Source organism: Carassius auratus, chromosome 15 (genome assembly GCF_003368295.1).
Source record: "Carassius auratus strain Wakin chromosome 15, ASM336829v1, whole genome shotgun sequence".
NCBI classification, from domain to species: domain Eukaryota; kingdom Metazoa; phylum Chordata; class Actinopteri; order Cypriniformes; family Cyprinidae; genus Carassius; species Carassius auratus.
The window spans coordinates 9,539,795-9,558,737 of NC_039257.1; the positions used below are offsets into that span (position 1 = coordinate 9,539,795).

Here is an 18,943-nt window from a genome sequence, read left to right on the forward strand (position 1 = left end):
ACTAAAATTGAACTTCGCTAAATTGTGGATCACTGCTTATTTGTTGTTTTTAGACATCACTGTTAAATGCTTTGTTGGTAAGACTGACTCTATATGATGAATGTCAAACTTAGAGACTGTTCTGTAAGGGACAGGGTATATTGTAACTCTATCTGTCTGAAATTGGTGGTTCATTCATGGTAAATCAAGGCATGTAGAAACACCACATGCTCTTTGTTTCAGAGGCCCATTAAAGTGGAACCAGAAGGAGCTGCTGTTCTGGAACATGAGAGGAAGTGAGCAGGAACTTTAATGACATCAACAGATGTGCAGAAACGTTTTTCATTCAGAAGAAAATGTAAACACTGCACATACGCACAGTAGGCTACACTGAGAACACAAATGTACACAATTTGTGCCTGAGCACTTCAGCTTAGTACAAGGGTACTTATGAAGTTCAAAGATACAATATTTAACCGACTAAGATGGATCACCATATATATATATATATATATATATATATATATATATATATATATATATATATATATATATATATATAGTACAGTACTAAACTTTAGTAGATATAATTTCAACCTAAAATCTCTCGATGGTTTTCTCACGGTCTATTGCTGTATTGAAGTACCATATCTTGTAAGCGCCATCTTGTGGATTATCGCAGCAACCGCACGTTTTTTTACTTTTCTCTACAAAATTAACATTTGGGTTGTTTTAGTTTGACAAAGCATAAAAGACTTGACTATATTTCTTATAAAAAGATTCACAAAAATGTGTTATTTCAGGCTAACTCACAAAATAATCAGGTTAAATAGACATTTCTTTTTATTCAGTCCTTACTAATATGACCCACCCCAACATGAACAATACTGTAATACCATAAAAATAAAAAAAAATGTAATATATATATATATATATATATATTTAATAAATTGTGATCTTTGCAGTGTGCCTAAATGCCAACAAACCGTTTAGGGAACAAAATATATATGGACAAAAGTTCATCGAAGGAATGTAATTTATTGATTTCCCTAAGATAACATTTAAATAAACACAATTTAAAAATGGTTTTGATGTAAAAGTCCCATTCCAACAAAACAAGATAAGCAAATGTGAACGAGAAACATCTAATTCATCAATAATATACATCAACACCAAAAGAAGACAAATGATGGTAGAATTTGACTAAAATGTGGCAGAAGAAATGATTTAAGAACAATTAACAAAAGTCCATTTTTATAATACAAAAAAAAACTTCCTTCTTTTTCATTACTTTTTTTTTCTCTTAACAAATATGGTATTCCTTGTGTGGTAACTCAGGGTAACTTTAAGTTATTTATATTTCAATATATTTTATGATGACACCTGTTTGATGTTCAGCTTTGCATTGGCCTCAGAACGGCCCACTTCATTTTTTTTTTTTTTCAGAATTAGTTTAGTCCTTCAATCTAAATTTCCCTTTGGACAGAAATTGTGGATATACATATATATATACACATATACACACACACACACACACGCACACACACACTTATTTTTTGTTTTTAAATCCAAAATGTGGATTAATTAAATATTCTCATTAACTCGTGAACTTCTGAAAGCTGGCATGCTGATAAGACCATACTCAAAAAAACTAAAGAGAACCTGCTCTGCAAAGAGCTAAATAACAATAAAATGAGCATGATCTTAAGGAAATTACAGCACGCTGTTTAACATCACAAAACAAATGCACAGTAGAAAGTAAAATTGTAATGGAGTAGTTAAAGTGGTTTGAGTATTTGCAGCTCTATGTAAAATATTCTGCTGCTGTCACCCCTTCTCCCAAAATATACTAAAGTGCTTCCGTCTATCCAAGCAAAACCTCCAGTGCTGTGCTAAAGAATTGATAATAATGGAGTAGAAAGACATCAGCGCTCTGGCTGAAAGTTGCTGATCAGTCCTGACGTGTTCTCCCTACAGTAGACTTCATCTTCTGCCATTTTTTAACACTCAGAACAGGTTTTTTTTCACCACATGGGAACGTGAGGGACATCACTGGATCACACTCTTGTGTCCAAGTGAAGACGTGGTGTTTGATCCACAGTCAACGTACAGGTACTTCTCCTGAGACACCTGCTCAGCGTGGCCAAAGTACATGACAGTTACAGTCATCCTGGAGAGAAGAGAACAGAGTATCATTCAAATATCACATTCATTTCTCATATAATATTTTGATTGATGATTATTTTATCTAATAAAGATCTACCATTCTTTTCAACTGAGAAACACTAAATACAGTAACAAAGAACTTATACAGACAAATGTTTCTAAAAAGAAAAAACAAAAACAGCTTTTTTCGTTTACATAAACTCTTTGAACAATGATTCTTAAAAGGAGTCAGATTTTCATTTAAAGAATACTTACTGCATCATGACCACAATGTTATGCACTTTAATTGATGGCATGGTACAGTAGTCACTGTAAAAACAGAGTCAGGCAATCATCACACTCATTCTAAAAGAAGATTTTATTATAATGTAAAGCCCTACTAACAAATACTCACAATATGTAGTTCATCTCATTTGCTATGATGGTGGGAACAGTGAAATCGACCTATAAATAAAATATTGACATTGATAACAGTTGTTATCAAAAGTAATTACACATACGGAGAAGAACTCAGATTACAAAGTCATGTGACTAAATCATACACAGCCTTTATTGGGAGGATACAGGTCACTTATTTATTTCTGTTATATTAAAATGTGGCTTTAACTGCTGTGTGATTAAATGTAGGCTTGAAACAGTAAGGCATTTTATTAAAATTATGAAAAAGCATTTGTAGTAGTACAGTTGTATTATACACTTTTAAAATATATTTTTTATAATTTGTATACCAGCATACTTTAGCAAATGTTACTTTTAATGCAAAAAAATAATTTTAATAATATTCAATTATTAATTATACAGTTAATACAAAGTTAACATTGTGCAGATAGTATATACAAAATATTTTGGGTTTATAATGAAACATTTAAACTATAAACGCAAAATATTACATTTAAAATGTATATAAATTACTGTATAAATTATACTAAAAATATTTAATTTATGCACAGTATGGAAAATGATTTAAAATAATTATAAAATATTATTATATATTAAAATTATTCTTAATTATGAAATTTATTTGGATAAATGAACACGGACCTGACGCAGATCCAGAGGGGTGATACTGGTGACATTACTGACGACGGCCTTTCCAATCACAGTCTTGTAGAACTGCACCTGTGCTGTGATGTTGGCCACGCGCACTGGGTAGTAATTATTGTTGGTGATGTTCAGAGTATTCTGAGAAAGACAAAAATACTCTTATTTAACCCAGCTGAATAAAAACATGCCAACAAAATTAACAAAAAAAAAAAAAAACTTTGCCAAAAGTCCCATCTGATCAAGTACACAAAGAATAGAACCACAAATCAAACATTGGTTAACAAATCTGAAATACTACTTAAAAGGCTTTGCTATATATATTACCGTGAGATTTATGTATATTATCCGCTGGTCTCGATTGTATGTGACATAGGCTGACTTCACCCCAACATAAGAGACGTCAATAGTCCGGGGGAACAGGAAGAACACAGCCAAACCAGAGAGTAGCAGACACAGAAAGACTGATAAAGACACGTACAAGGTCCTGTAATAGTGCAAGAATATACAGTCAGTCATAAAATATATAGTATCCAATGCTGATTTGAATCGGATATTGAAATTAACTTGCGTTCGTCTTGGCTTCAGCCTCTGGTCACTGTATGGTATCAAAGCAACTAGCTGGTTTTCTTGGTCTGTTAAAAAGTCAAAGATAGGAAGCGCATATAATGATTTATTCAAGCATTTTGTTTATACCACTAAGTTTAAGAACTATTTATTCATGTTAAACATTTAGTTGCAGCTCTATGTTCATATTACATTGAGTGGTATAAAGTAATAGGTGGGTAAATGGAGATAGATGGATGTGTTCGCACCTCTAGGTATCCTCCCCGTCCCTTGACAAGTAGGACAGGTGATGCTGTCTCTGCCGGTGAATTCAACATATGGAAACTGTGACACATCATGTTTATCGTCCTCAGTGTGAGACTCTGTGTTTTCGGTCAGGTTCTCCTGGTCCTCTTTTTGCTTTGGCAAAGAAAACAGAGACTTCCCCATGGTTGGGCTGGCCTTCAAAGAAAGAAATCGTGGGTGAAATTTTGTGCATTACAGAGCGTGTCATAAAAGATCATACATATGCTGTGGTGAACATGGGTATACAGTCTTGTTCAAAATAATAGCAGTACAATGTGACTAACCAGAATAATCAAGGTTTTTCGTATATTTTTTTATTGCTACGTGGCAAACAAGTTACCAGTAGGTTCAGTAGATTCTCAGAAAACAAATGAGACCCAGCATTCATGATATGCACGCTCTTAAGGCTGTGCAATTGGGCAATTAGTTGAATTAGTTGAAAGGGGTGTGTTCAAAAAAATAGCAGTGAGGCATTCAATCACTGAGGTCATCAATTTTGTGAAGAAACAGGTGTGAATCAGGTGGCCCCTATTTAAGGATGAAGCCAACACTTGTTGAACATGCATTTGAAAGCTGAGGAAAATGGGTCGTTCAAGACATTGTTCAGAAGAACAGCGTACTTTGATTAAAAAGTTGATTAGAGAGGGGAAAACCTATAAAGAGGTGCAAAAAATGATAGGCTGTTCAGCTAAAATGATCTCCAATGCCTTAAAATGGAGAGCAAAACCAGAGAGACGTGGAAGAAAACGGAAGACAACCATCAAAATGGATAGAAGAATAACCAGAATGGCAAAGGCTCAGCCAATGATCACCTCCAGGATGATCAAAGACAGTCTGGAGTTACCTGTAAGTACTGTGACAGTTAGAAGACGTCTGTGTGAAGCTAATCTATTTTCAAGAATCCCCCGCAAAGTCCCTCTGTTAAAAAAAAGGCATGTGCAGAAGAGGTTACAATTTGCCAAAGAACACACCAACTGGCCTAAAGAGAAATGGAGGAACATTTTGTGGACCGATGAGAGTAAAATTGTTCTTTTTGGGTCCAAGGGCCACAGGCAGTTTGTGAGACGACCCCCAAACTCTGAATTCAAGCCACAGTACACAGTGAAGACAGTGAAGCATGGAGGTGCAAGCATCATGATATGGGCATGTTTCTCCTACTATGGTGTTGGGCCTATTTATTGCATACCAGGGATCATGGATCAGTTTGCATATGTTAAAATACTTGAAGAGGTCATGTTGCCCTATGCTGAAGAGGACATGCCCTTGAAATGGTTGTTTCAACAAGACAATGACCCAAAACACACTAGTAAACGGGCAAAGTCTTGGTTCCAAACCAACAAAATTAATGTTATGGAGTGGCCAGCCCAATCTCCAGACCTTAATCCAATTGAGAACTTGTGGGGTGATATCAAAAATGCTGTTTCTGAAGCAAAAGCAAGAAATGTGAATGAATTGTGGAATGTTGTTAAAGAATCATGGAGTGGAATAACAGCTGAGAGGTGCCACAAGTTGGTTGACTCCATGCCACACAGATGTCAAGCAGTTTTAAAAAACTGTGGTCATACAACTAAATATTAGTTTAGTGATTCACAGGATTGCTAAATCCCAGAAAAAAAAATGTTTGTACAAAATAGTTTTGAGTTTGTACAGTCAAAGGTAGACACTGCTATTTTTTTGAACACACCCCTTTCAACTAATTGCCCAATTGCACAGCCTTAAGAGCGTGCATATCATGAATGCTGGGTCTTGTTTGTTTTCTGACAATCTACTGAACCTACTGGTAACTTGTTTGCCACGTAGCAATAAAAAATATACTAAAAACCTTGATTATTCTGGTTAGTCACATTGTACTGCTATTATTTTGAACAAGACTGTATATCTTCCAAATGACAAAGTATGAAACTGCAGGCTGTTTTATAATGTTATTCTGTCTATAAAAATATCAATTATGTCACATTATGTAGGCCTAAACAACATATTCTGGCTTTCAACAACTAAAAAAAATATATTTTTTGTATCCTTCAATCATGAAACCTGCTTAATGTTGGATGGTAAACCGATGCAAATAATAACAGGTGATATGAGAACACAGTGTACGGCCGGCGATCTCGTGTTCTTGATAGGGCTCAATATTGATCATGTATAGCAATGCATAATTAAAATGCATTTACTTGGTTTCGTATTAACGCATTTAGATCGATGCATTTAAAAAGTGGTATTAACACGCACGCTACGAAAGAGGATGGTGATGTAAGAGCAAACGGGCCTAAAAACAGGTCAAGCACCATACATAATGATTCTTAAGTTAAAGTTCGATATGAATATACAGTGGATAGTATAGGAGTCTGTGTATTTTTACCTTATTTTGAAGGGTCCTGCCTTTTGTTTGTATAATATTACAGTCGTCGTTACTCCGCTCAGACACGAATGTTCTGTTGCCTCAGAAGCTCCGCCTCCTGCATTAATAAGTGACATGACGGTATATTGTGGACTTTGTGCGATTGGACGATAGCTACGCGTGACAATGTTACAAGCCAATCATATTGGAGAAGGCGGGATTTGCAACTAAGCCCCGCCCTTCTGTTTATTGTTGCAGATCTAGTCTCAAGGCCGTGTGTGCTGTGAAAGTACAATGTTTTTCTTTGGGTGTTATTTCCTTTATTTAGTCTAAAACGCCTGTTGTTATGCGCGATGCGGTAGATATGCTCATGATTAGATCTAAAAATGAAAACACTGCATATTAAAAGAAAAATCATTAATATACCAAAGCAACTAAGGAGATCACTTATCCATTACATGTGGGTAGGCGTGTCTGCAAGAGAAGCATAAATGTGTATCTGTTTACTTAATCTACATACAAGCATAATGATTGATAGCTTTTATCAAATATGCTAAAACAGGAAAGGAAACATTTGGTTGGACAGGCAGAAAGAAACAGCACAGATGTGCTTTTTCGATATAAAGAAAAAGCATTTAATTATATGACTCATGAATCGTTTGTGCAATCAAAATGAGTGCTCAACCACCAAGTAGGCTTGTGGTTAACACTTCTCAAATTGATTTCCTGATGTTTCATGATAGCTGTCAAACCATCAAAAATGCGACATAGTATACACAAACGGAATAGATGAAATGTATCATTTACAAATGTATTATATACGCGTTTAACGCATTAATTTAATTAATTAGTTAGCGAAAAATGTATTAAAATATATTTTTTAACGCAGTTAACCAGGGTTGCCAACTCTCACGCATCTGGCGTGACACTCACGCTTTCAGCATCAATATCACGCTCAAGTCCAAGTGTCACGCCAGATGCGTGAGAGTTGGCAACCCAGTTAACGCGCTGGCCCCGCCCCCAGATGACCTGTACGTCATCATATATTTCATACAGTTGACTGTTGACAACATATGGTTGACAACTATGAAGCAGGGCAACTCTATAAATGCAGTTATGGCCATAAATTCAAGATAATGTATGAGTTTTTATATCAAATGATAAGCAATATCACACAAGCAGTGAGAGCAATATCACATGAGTGTGTTTTTTTGTCACGTATATTTTATATTGAATCAAAATATTTATTTCTTAAGCTACTTTTTTAATAGCTTTAAATAATCTATTGTGGGTATTTTCACAGCCAAATTTAGTTTTTTATTAGATAAATTAACCACCCACCTTGTAATTAATTACCCTGAACAAAATGATAAATGCAACACTTTTGTTTTTGGCCCCATTTTTCATGAGCTGATCTCAAAGATCTAAGACTTTTTCTATGTACACAAAAATCCTATTTCTCTTAAATATTGCTCACAAATCTGTCTAAATCTGTGTTAGTGAGCACTTCTCCTTTGCCAAGATAATCCATCTAGCCCACAGGTGTGGCATATTAAGATGCTAATTAGACAGCATGATTATGATTATGATTTGCACAGGTGTGCCTTAGGCTGGCCACAATAAAAGGCCACTCTAAAATGTGCAGTTTTATTACACAGCACAATGCCACAGATGTCACAAATTTTGAGGAAGTGGCAATTGGCATGCGGAAATTTCCACCAGAGCTGTTGACCATGAATTGAATGTTCATTTCTCTACCATATCCATCTCCAAAGGCGTATCAGAGAATTTTGAAGTACATTCAACCGGCCTCACAACCACAGACCATGTGTAACCACACCAGCACAGGACCTCCACATCCAGCATCTTCACCTCCAAGATCCTCTGAGACCAGCCACCTGGACAGGTGCTGTAACAATCAGTTTGAATACCAAAGAATTTCTGCACAAACTATCAGAAAACATCTCAGGGAAGCTCATCTGCATGCTTGTCATCCTCAACAGGGTCTCGACCTGACTGCAGTTCGTCGTTGTAACTGACTTGAGTCAGTCAGGGCAAATGCTCACATTTGATGGCGTCTCGCACTTTGGAGAGTTGTTCTCTTCATGCATGAATCCTAGTTTTCACTGTACAGGGTATGGCAGACAGCGTGTATGGTGTGGGTGAGCGGTTTGCTGAAGTCAATGTTTTGGATCGAGTGGTCCATGGTGGCGGTGGGGTTATGGTTTGGGCAGGCGTATGTTATGGACAACGAGCACAGGTGCATTTTATTGATAGCACTTTGAATGCACAGTGACACCGTGACAAGATCCTGAGGCCCATTGTTGTGCCATTCATCCACAACCATCATCTCATGTTGCAGCATGATAATGCACCGCCCCATGTTGCAAGGATCTGTACACAATTCCTGGAAGCTGAAAACATCCCAGTTCTGACATGGCCAGCATAGTCACCGGACATGAGACCCATTGAGCATGTTTGGGATGCTCTGGATCAGCGCATACGACAGCGTGTTCCAGTTCTTGCCAATATCCAGCAACTTCGCACAGCCATTGAAGAGGAGTGGACCAACATCCCACAGGCCACAATCAACAACCTGATCAACTCTATGTGAAGGAGATCTGTTGCACTGCGTGTAGCAAATGGTGGTCACACCAGGGATCTTATACCTAAATAAAATGTTTATAAATAAAGGCACAAATAAGGCATTTATAGCTTTCTTATTTTTCAAATATACAACTGTTTATTTAGATTATTTAATTAACATGAAGAGTGATCATAATGAAACTGAAGAGGATCAGCGTTTATCATAGACACATGGCTAATAAGCACTTCTGTGTTTGACTTACAAAAAAACTTTAACAGTTAAGAAATTATTAAATTATATTTGAGAATCTAAATAGGTTACTCGGCAAAGACGTGGGAATTATCAATGCAATTCTGGTTAAAACAATAACGTGTAATCTTGGCGATCATTAACCCGGCCTTCAGATTCAAAGATTGGCAGTGGACTAAACCATTTCTCTTGCCCAAGGTGGATTGTAGGGCGTTGTACTAATAAACGTTTTGGGTTAATCTCGTCAAACCGGGTGTGCAGCCACTGAATACTGTTCCACAATATCGTGTATGATTGTTCAAGAAGTAAAATAAATGTATAAGAGTCCATATTTTTAAACACACAAAGTATTGTTCTCTTTTGGTACCCTAGGAATTTACACGCTTTTTGCTTGTGTTGGTCCCGCTGATCTCACCTGAGTTTCGGGTTACACTTTCATACCTCATTGCAGAAGGAAATGGAGGACGCACCTGCCTGAGAAAATACAGCTGCTTTGTCGACACTTGCTCGGACGTCCTTTACATACCTTTGAGGAAATTCAAGTTTTTAAAGCTCAAATGTTTTAAAAGATTTTTAGAAAATATGTCGCTGGGTATAATCTTCACCTTCATCTTGTTCACAGGTAGGGACGTTTTGTCTTGTTATGCTAATGCAGTACTGTTTTCACTTCTTCGTTATTTATTGTATGTATATAGAAAACATCAATCGATTATCTTATTATATTTTATTACAATCCATATTAAGGCCATATGGACGTATCTGTAGTAGATATAAGATTTGTCACATAATTTACTAAAATGAGTGGTCAAAGGCTGTAATACCAATTGTTTATGCGTAATTTAAAAAATCACAAGTTTAAATGTAACTATAATCTAAATATCAGATTTGAGTACAAAATATTACACATCCATTTTGATATATAGGCCTACCTCAGGTTTTTACACATGTTGTGCAATGGTTTCACTTTGTCTTATTTGGATTTACTTAAATGCATTTGGTGTTTGTTGTTAAGGGAGCAACTGAAGTGGATTGTGTGGGAGGTGAATATTCACACCGAGTGGTTTCGGTCAGACATACAGTACTGTATATGAGTCACATCCTCTGATAAACTCTTTTAAGCTAACACTAACTTACGACCTGACGTCATAATATGGTGTCACCTGTGTGTAAAGTTTGTATACCATTTCTTGGTAATCCCAAACAATGCTCAAAATGGCCGGTTGGAGTGCTTGTAGAGGCCCTCTATCTGTCATTGTCTCCGTTTTCAAGGTATTATTAAAGAGTTTTGCTTGAAAAGACGATTTAATTGTAGCTTCCGTGAAAGACTATTGTTCTTTGTCCTGTATGTTAAGGGTTTTCAGACCTATCAGGTCTAACAACAGGAATATGCTTATGCATCTCGCAGTACTTCCTATATAATCCCCATAACACCTCAGAGAGTCATTATGATAGGATAATATATTTTCTTCCTCAAAAGTGTTTACACCAAATAGAAAAATACAGTTCAAATGAATATACAAACATGTTCCTGCCAAAATGATGATACTTTTCAATAATATTACTCCTATTCAATAAAAAATATTACTGAAGATGTTATATTGAACATTGCTTTAAACACTTAACGTATCTTTAATAAGTACAGTCGGCCACCTGATTTTGACAGCTAGAATGATGATTTAACCACAGCGATTATCATGACTCACTGGTGAAAAACAAGTGATTTTAACTGATTTGAAAGATCTTTTTCAAGTGGACTACTTGCTTCCTGAGCATTCAAAATGCTTTCAATAGCTCTAAGCCAAAGAGAAGTCAGTTTATTATTTGAAAAGACTAATATTTCACTGACACAAGTTCCATGTGGTTGACCTGCTTTATTATAATCTTTTCCCTAGTGTTCCCTAGTTTTTGTTACTGCCTCAAAGGACTTTCAGTCCAGTCTGAATGATGTTTGATCTCCACTGTATTTTTAATTCCCGTCTAAGTTCATGGGAGTGTCTTAAATCACCCGGTGTTCATTTATTTATGGATCCTGTTATATTCAAATGTGTTTTCTCTCCCATAGGCTGCACCACAGCCGTCAATGTGATCTGCCCTAACCCACGATACGTGGTCATATTATTCCAGCCGGTCACACTGAGCTGTGATTTCTCTACAACCGCTACAAACGCACCAGTGGTCACCTGGAAATACAAGTCCTACTGCAGAGACCCGATCCAAGCTGCATTAAACCCCAGCAGTGCTGACAATGCTATCGCTCAGTCCAACCCAAACTACAACCCCAACATCGAGTGTGCAGACAGCGCCAGGACCGTTCGCATAGTGGCTTCGAAAGAAACAACGGTCACGCTTGCGAAAGAGTACCAGGGCCGTCAGATCAGCATAACAAACAGTTAGTTGGCTTTACATTGTAAAAGTATTTATTTTATTTTTTTAAATATTTTTCTATCTTTATTTTTTTATTTGTGTGTTTTTATATATTATGTAACAACATTATTTTTTTTTATTTATTAGAATTTTATTTCCATCAACACTACACCTGTAAAGGCTGTGCTAGATTTAGCTTGGATGCATATTATCTACCATAAAGATTTAAAATATGTACATTTATGACATGATTTGATATGATGGTCACCTCTAAAATGTCACCTATTTTATGTTTTCTAAAATGTACAGAGGCAGACCTTAGCTTTGTTCAGACCGCGTGGGGTGACAGTGGCGTGTACCTCTGCAGTGTTGTCTCATCCCAGGACCTTGTAGGGAATAGCGAGTGTTATACAGAGCTTATTGTGCTTGGTAAGTGTTCACCTTTTCACAAACAAACTCGCATTGATGGACACCCAAACATTTCAATGTGTGATTACTTTGTCACGTTTGATGGATCTGTGCATATGTGAGGAATTAGGGCTGTGTTTGATGATCTCTTGGAATTTTTATTTTTTTAAGTTTATTATTTGTTTGTGATATTATGATTAAGTTATTTAGTAACACTTTACTTAAAGCCTTTATGTACAGTTCACTTTAAAAGTAGTTATAATATTAATTATGCCTTGTAATTCATTGTATAATCTCATGAATAATTGTAGCCACAGTTAATACATTATAACATTAATGCATTACAACATGCATTTTAAATTGGGTTAAAATTATTTACAACAAGATATAATGTATTAACGCACATTATGAATAATTATAATGCATTATAGCCTTTAATAACCCTTTATAATGCATTATACATAAGGTTTTAAGTAAATTATACTATTTTTTTTGTTTGTTTTTTTTCTACCTGGAAGATCGCTGTTTGCTTGTGAAGGATTCAAGTCAATTTCTTTAATGTCATAGAAAGCAGTAATATATTAATAAATAATAGTGCTGTCAAATGATTAATCACATCCAAAATAAGTTTTTTTTTTGCATAATATATGTGTGTATTTATTTTATTAGGTATACATAAATACACACACATACAGCATATATTTAGAAAATATTTACATGTATATATTTATATAATTTATATAAGTACACACAGATCTGTTATGTAAACAAAAACTTTAAATTTCGGTGAGATTAATTGCGTTTAATCATTTGACAGCACTAATAAATAAAATTAGTAATAATTATAGTAGCAGGAGATGTAGTCTATTAACTTAAAGGTAGTTTCTTCTTCTTGGGCCGATGCAGGAAGGCCTTTTTTTAGTAATTATGGCTTTGTCTTTCTTTCACAGAGAGAAAGTCAAATACTACAGACCTGCTGCCTGGCATTGATTTACTGATCATGGAAGGTAGAATAAATGCTTCTCTCTAGTGTTCTGGTTGAGTTTGGAGCTATAATTGAATCCTTCACCAGCCACAGTCAGGTCTTATTCATTACAGCCTTTAACTAGAAAAAACAACAACTATAGATCTTAAAGTTGAAGCCTTTTTTTTTTTGTTGCTCCATTAACAAGGTTTTGATGGAATGGAAGAACAGTGTGTCAAACAATGTTGTGTCATTGTGTCCCATGTGTCCCTGAATGTTGTGTCGTTGTGTCCTTGCTGATAAAACATTGAAAATTAGATTTTATAACATAGTGTTCTTCTGTAGTTTATAATCTTGTTTTTATTTGTGTCAAATTATGTTGTGCACTCCGAATGACGTCAGTTACTAATTATTATGAGTCTTATTTGAATTCTTGATTCTTATTGGCAACATTCTGTGGTTAAAATATCTTTGCACAATGCTTGAGACGAGACTTTTCATATCCAGTTTCATATCTCTGTTATCACTCCACAACCTCTTTCTTTTCACATAATAAACCAACTTCAGCTCAAAAACAATATTAAAGATCCATTAATTTATTTATTTGTAAGCAGTAAAAAAGTAGGGCAATTTACGGTTAGCCAAGTGGCTGTATATTATTGCCTCCTTAGATTTGCATAATACTGTAATTTGGTTGAGATTTTATGGATAATCTAACGGAGCAAATGATCTCAACTAGAGAGAAATGTATCTTATTTTGATGGTTTGTTTTCTTCATCAGATTGTGGAATAGTTTCTGAGATCTGCGTTTGCACATGAGTCATGTTGTGTCTGTGCATGTAGGATGTTGTTGTGGTGCATGCTGGAGTCAAGCCCTGGCAGAGTATCGCGAGGCACAACCGGTCCAGCTGGTTTTTCTTTATGTGTGTCATATACTTTTTTTTTTTTTTACATTTTTGCTTGCAGAACTGACAGACATGTGCATACATGAAGATGAATGACATTTTACCAAGCATTAGGAATGGGGGATGGTGTACAGTACCAAAATAAGTGATGAAACTGAGATAAAACCTCATGAAACAGCAATAAAGCCAATTTTGCATTTAGCCATGTTTTTATTTTTAGTCTTTTCTGACAGAAGAATGGCCTCGTTCTCCTGTTTTAGTATCTGATGCAAGAGAGTTGTCTCTTTTCCCCAACTGTTAATTGTTTCTCGTCTCTTCTCTTTCTCCAGACTGGTTGTTAGTGGTGTTGGTGGTGCTGGGCTTCCTGCTGCTGATGCTCCTGTTGGGTATCTGCTGGTGTCAGTGTTGCCCTCACACCTGCTGCTGTTACGTCAGATGCCCCTGCTGCCCGGAGCGCTGCTGCTGTCCCCGCGCACGTGAGTCCACACTGCCTTCACTTCCAATTCTCCTTTAGACACAAATGGCCCGTTTGAGAGGAAGTAAATAACTCCAACTGAATGAAAAGGCAGCAAAAACTGATGAAGTTGTCTGTGTTATCTTTTATATTCTAATATATTTAGTATTGATTTTTTGATTTAGCATTTTTTTTTTAATGTTTAGTAATTTTGTTTACAAATATTTGTAAAAAATCTGTTCTTATTATTTTGTTTACTTTTTATATTTTATCTTTGTTTCAGCTTTAGTTCAGATGGAGTTTTATTTCCAGTTAATAGTAAACTTTCATATTTTTGCTTAGTTTGTTTTACATCTGATATCTATCTTTTATTTCGGCTTTAACAGAAATGTTTAATAGTTTTAGTAACAGTTAACGATAATAACATGGTAAAATGAGTTCCAGAAAATTGTTGCACAATTCCTCATTGTGTTTTTATTAGGTCTTTCAGTTGATTAAAAATATATAATCTACAGTAATTAAGTACATGATATGGTGAATTAATCGAATTAGATTTAAATGTATGAATATTTGCAAAGGAAAGCCTTTTTTATGTTATTGTGTTGTTTTGAAATAATTATTTGTGCTAAATTAAATTCTTTGCAGTATATGAGGCTGGAAAAATGGTAAAGTCTGGCGTCCCCAGTCAGTACGCAGCCAGTATGTACGCCCCAAGCATGTACGGCCAGCCAGCTTATGGAGTTGGCGGACCTGCGCCGGGCATACCCATGCTCCCTATGCCAATGGGTGCTCCTGGTCCTCTGTCCAATGGATATGGCAGAGACTTTGATGGAGCCAGCTCAGGTAGACTTGTCCCCTCTTTGCCTTAAGAACAGCAGTTAAACAACATTGTTTTTACAGTAATAAATGTAACTGGTTGATCATTTGTTCGTCCCGCTTCAGTTGGTCAAGGATCTGAAGTGCCACTCCTGCAAGACCACGATGGTGGAGGAAGTAAGCAAGAGATCGTCACAACATCCCTACATTGATCCACCTGTAACATATTAAAGTGATTTTTTCCCTTTGAAACCTTCTGTTTGACATCTAATGTTGGCATGTTTTTCAGCCCGTAGTGGATACCGTGTTCAGGCCGACCAAGATGGAAACCCAACTCGAGTGCTTTACTACATGGAGCGAGAACTGGCCAACCTCGACCCCAGTCGCCCAATAAATGCTCCAGGCAAATACAGTCGTTGTGAGTTCTGGAGATGGCTACTATCTTTTATCCCTCTGAGGGTTGGGTTATAACAAAGTGGTTTTTAACCATGTGTTCCTGGACCAGAATCCTTCATGAAAACAATTTAAATCAATCAATTTTTGACAGGATTTGGGATTAACAAAAATGTCCTAGTTATGTGTGTGAGAGTCCACAGGCAATCTAAATCTAAACTCGATTGAAACTTTGCTGGGGGATGATTTGTAGATTTATTTTATCAAAACTTTTTACTCTTTCAGTCTTATTTCGTTTTTCCCATCTGTCCTCCAGTGGATGGTATGAGCGAGGTGAGCTCACTTCATGATGGTCCAGACTCTCGAAATCGCGGTCGGGCCAGACCACCTCAGCTTACCACAGTGTATGATGATGTGGATGAAAACATGAGCACCATCAGCAGCGTCTCTCAGCATGTCCGACGGGATGAGCCCAGGCGGGGAGTTGAGTCTCGAGGACGTGCACTCTCTGTGGAAAACTTGGACGATATCGGCCGCAATTACAGAGATTATCCGCCTGCACGCCGAGATGGTGGAGCTAGAGGCGGCACAAGAGAGTGAGTGACTGACTAATATTGATTCATGCTAAATGAATGCATTAAGTCCTTCTTTAACCCATGACTTTCCTCTGTCCAGTTCGGATGACGAGTGGAGCAGTAGTGGACGAGGAAACGACCGTGCATTCGATGACCGGCGACGCCGTGATTACTCTCCTGACGCTCGTCCTCGGCGTGGAGACTCCTTCCGTGGGGTCGGTTTCCAGGGCCGGCGCAGCCGTAGTCGTGATGACCTGACGGATCTGGAGCGTGGCCGTGGTGGTCGGGATGCATATGATGACAGCTTCCTCAGGGAAGCCATGGAAAAGAAGAAGCTTGGTGAGCAGCAGAGAGGCCGCAGCCGTGAGCGGCTCGACAGTGAGAGTGACCGATCTGACCGCTACAGGGGGCAACACACCGGACCGCCTCCTCTGCCCCTCGCCCCACCTTCCGGAAACCCCAATCGCCATGGAAACCATAGCAACTTCCCAGCTATTCCCCCTCCCTACACTACGGACAGTGACAGTGTGGCATCGTCCAAGAAGAGCAACTTAAAAAAGGTAAGAGAGAGCCAGATTCAAAAGTGAACGGTTAAAACGGTTTCTCATAGTGATGTTAACTAAAACTAAACTTATTAGAAATCAATTAAGTATAAATATTAGACGGAATTTTTTTTACTTTAAATAAAATTAGGAAATGAAGTCTTGACAACCAATTCAAGTACTTAAGCTGAAGTATAAAAATGGCTAAACCTGAAATAAAGATGAATAAAAAAATAAAAATAAATAAATAAAAAAAACAACACAGTTATTAAAACTTGAATCAAAGTTAACAAAAAAATAATAATTCAAACCACTTCTAATAAATATTATAATAGTATCAGCGTTATTTTAGTATTATTGAGATATTATTCTTATTTTTGATAGTTTTTATTAGTATTTTTCAATCAGTTTATATAATTAATATTTTACATATTAACTTTAATTAGTTTTAATTATTTTTTCTTCTTCTCCGTTTTAGTTAACTTTAGTAACCCTGAATTGTATATAAACAACACACACACAGACACAAAAATCTGTTTTATTGTTACTGGATTGATTGATTAAATTATAGTGCACTTGAACCTTGTTTTTTCACGGTACCGTATGTAATGTTTCAGAAAAAGTACAAAATGTGAAGTAGCCTAATCTTTATCTAAAATATATATGTAATTATATAAGTTGTGTATATTAATAAATATGAATAAGAAATATGATGCAGAATATTAAAATATTCATAAATAGTATGGAGCAGTGATACTATTAACAAACCAGTATCCAAAATGACACGAGATATTCACAACTGAAGGGCAAGAACCAACTACAACATTTTATTTAAATAGTCATTTCCCTGCAGTAAAAACAACTTTGTCATGTTAGGTTTTGAAAAATATTTCCATTTCAAAATCTTTTGTTTTTTTCTTTGACTATTTCAAGTTAAGCCCAGCAGAAGAGGTAAAATGTGTTTATATTCAGTCATGTTATATTTTTATACTAATCCAAAGTTCTGCTGTGTTTTCTCCGTCTAGAATGGAGCTGTGAGCAGAGAGAGTCTGGTGGTGTGATGCTCAGGTGGAAACTGATGTTTGTGTGTGTATCTCAGTGATGCAGCTGTGTGCGTTTCCTCTGCCCTTTCATGTCACTTATGCGCATGTTTGTGTTTTGGCTTGAACACTGAGAGGTATTTTTGTTTATATTCAGATGTCTTGAATTTTGATGGGATATTTTAATGGTAAAAATTGTATATTCACAAATAGTTCACATTATTTCACCATAATGCAGGCTCGTTTATAAATATAAAATGGCAGATTTGAAACAACTGATGAACTTTTTATGGTTTGGTTCCTCCCATTAACATTATTAACAGCAAGTACTCAAAAAGTATGACTGCTGTCATACTTGGCATCAGCAGTTGTTTTTACTGACTGTCTGTTTTATCTTCTGTATGTTAATATACTTTAATAGGTGGTTATTTGTGACTTGGAAAAAACAGAACAGTAGAGCCTTTAAAGTTTTTCAGGTATTGAGTTTTAATTATTTTAATGTAACATAAAGAAGTGATCTTTGTATGGACTGAAATTCTATCATTTTTCCTGTAGCCTGAGGCATCGTGCATTTTCTGCAACTGGGTGATTAAATAATGCTGTATTTTTATTTTTTATTCACATTTGAACTAGTATGAAACACCCCTAAGTGTGCTAATTTGTAATGTAGTTTTTTTTATATATATATACCTACAGTAATACTCTAATCTCAGATTTGGTCATACAGTAGTTTATAATTTTGCTATTTTTGTACAGTCACAATGTCAATTTTCAATAAAGCTTTTCTATGGTATTTAAGTTTGTTTTCTTGTTAGGGACCAATGTGACATACTTAAACTTTCTTTTCTTTTTCTTTTTTTACATTAGAATTTTTTAAGTGTGACCACTAGAGGGCACTTTACTATTCCTGTACAATAATGGCATAGAATGATGTACTGAGTTCAAATGCATTTGATTTTGTTTTAAATCGTTATCACTGAGGTATTTTATTTGTATGATTACAATATGAATATGCATTCAGTGTTATAAGTTGTTCCTGTTTAAGTTAATGTTCCTGTCTGTAGCATCCTGTTTCGATTTCATTAGGTGTACATTGCTGTCTTTACAAACCAGAAGCTTACATTTTCTTAACATGTATATAAAAGAGTTTTCTTATAGGTGTCAGCACATCTAGCTTGTTATCTTGTGCTGCCGGGTGGGTTTAACAAAAAAAAAAAACATATTTTCTAACCCAGATGGAGAAGAAAGACCAACAACTGCCTCCGTCTAT

The 18,943-nt window shown here is 36.0% G+C and overlaps 2 protein-coding genes across 3 annotated transcripts; one reads left to right on the forward strand and one right to left on the reverse strand.

Moving 5' to 3' along the window:
- Window positions 1-997: 997 nt before the first annotated feature.
- tmem106ba (transmembrane protein 106Ba) lies at window positions 998-6,536 on the reverse strand. The gene is made up of 8 exons (XM_026282181.1): window positions 6,398-6,536; window positions 4,002-4,194; window positions 3,758-3,821; window positions 3,514-3,673; window positions 3,187-3,327; window positions 2,540-2,589; window positions 2,401-2,454; window positions 998-2,149 (listed from the first exon to the last, which is right to left on the reverse strand). Exons 2-8 carry the CDS (start codon window positions 4,180-4,182, stop codon window positions 2,029-2,031), a joined length of 771 nt encoding a protein of 256 aa, XP_026137966.1. The 5' UTR covers window positions 4,183-4,194; window positions 6,398-6,536; the 3' UTR covers window positions 998-2,028.
- Window positions 6,537-9,489: 2,953 nt separating this feature from the next.
- Window positions 9,490-18,466, forward strand: lsr (lipolysis stimulated lipoprotein receptor). Of its 2 annotated transcripts, XM_026282182.1 has the most exons (11): window positions 9,795-9,834; window positions 11,275-11,601; window positions 11,886-12,005; window positions 12,935-12,991; window positions 14,183-14,329; window positions 14,953-15,150; window positions 15,250-15,300; window positions 15,413-15,541; window positions 15,833-16,112; window positions 16,192-16,651; window positions 17,659-18,466. In XM_026282182.1, the coding sequence occupies exons 1-11, from the start codon at window positions 9,795-9,797 to the stop codon at window positions 17,692-17,694; spliced, it is 1,845 nt and encodes a 614-aa protein (XP_026137967.1). In that variant the 3' UTR covers window positions 17,695-18,466. The 2 variants fall into 2 exon arrangements, with proteins under 2 accessions (XP_026137968.1, XP_026137967.1); XM_026282183.1 differs by lacking the exon at window positions 12,935-12,991 and having other exon boundaries at window positions 9,490-9,834.
- The last annotated feature ends 477 nt before the right edge of the window (window positions 18,467-18,943 follow it).

What these genes read in the sequence shown, in the direction of transcription:
- tmem106ba (XM_026282181.1), bottom strand. Translation starts at nt 4,182, where the DNA reads ATGGGGAAGTCTCTGTTTTCTTTGCCAAAGCAAAAAGAGGACCAGGAG. An exon ending in GACGGGGAGGATACCTAGAG is followed by an intron (nt 3,822 to 4,001) that starts GTGCGAACACAT and finishes ACTTTTTAACAG; the next exon opens with ACCAAGAAAACCAGCTAGTT. An exon ending in CCCCTCTGGATCTGCGTCAG is followed by an intron (nt 2,590 to 3,186) that starts GTCCGTGTTCAT and finishes TTTTATTTATAG; the next exon opens with GTCGATTTCACTGTTCCCAC.
- lsr (XM_026282182.1), top strand. Translation starts at nt 9,795, where the DNA reads ATGTCGCTGGGTATAATCTTCACCTTCATCTTGTTCACAG. An exon ending in CTGCTGCTGTCCCCGCGCAC is followed by an intron (nt 14,330 to 14,952) that starts GTGAGTCCACAC and finishes AATTCTTTGCAG; the next exon opens with TATATGAGGCTGGAAAAATG. An exon ending in TCCAGGCAAATACAGTCGTT is followed by an intron (nt 15,542 to 15,832) that starts GTGAGTTCTGGA and finishes TCTGTCCTCCAG; the next exon opens with TGGATGGTATGAGCGAGGTG.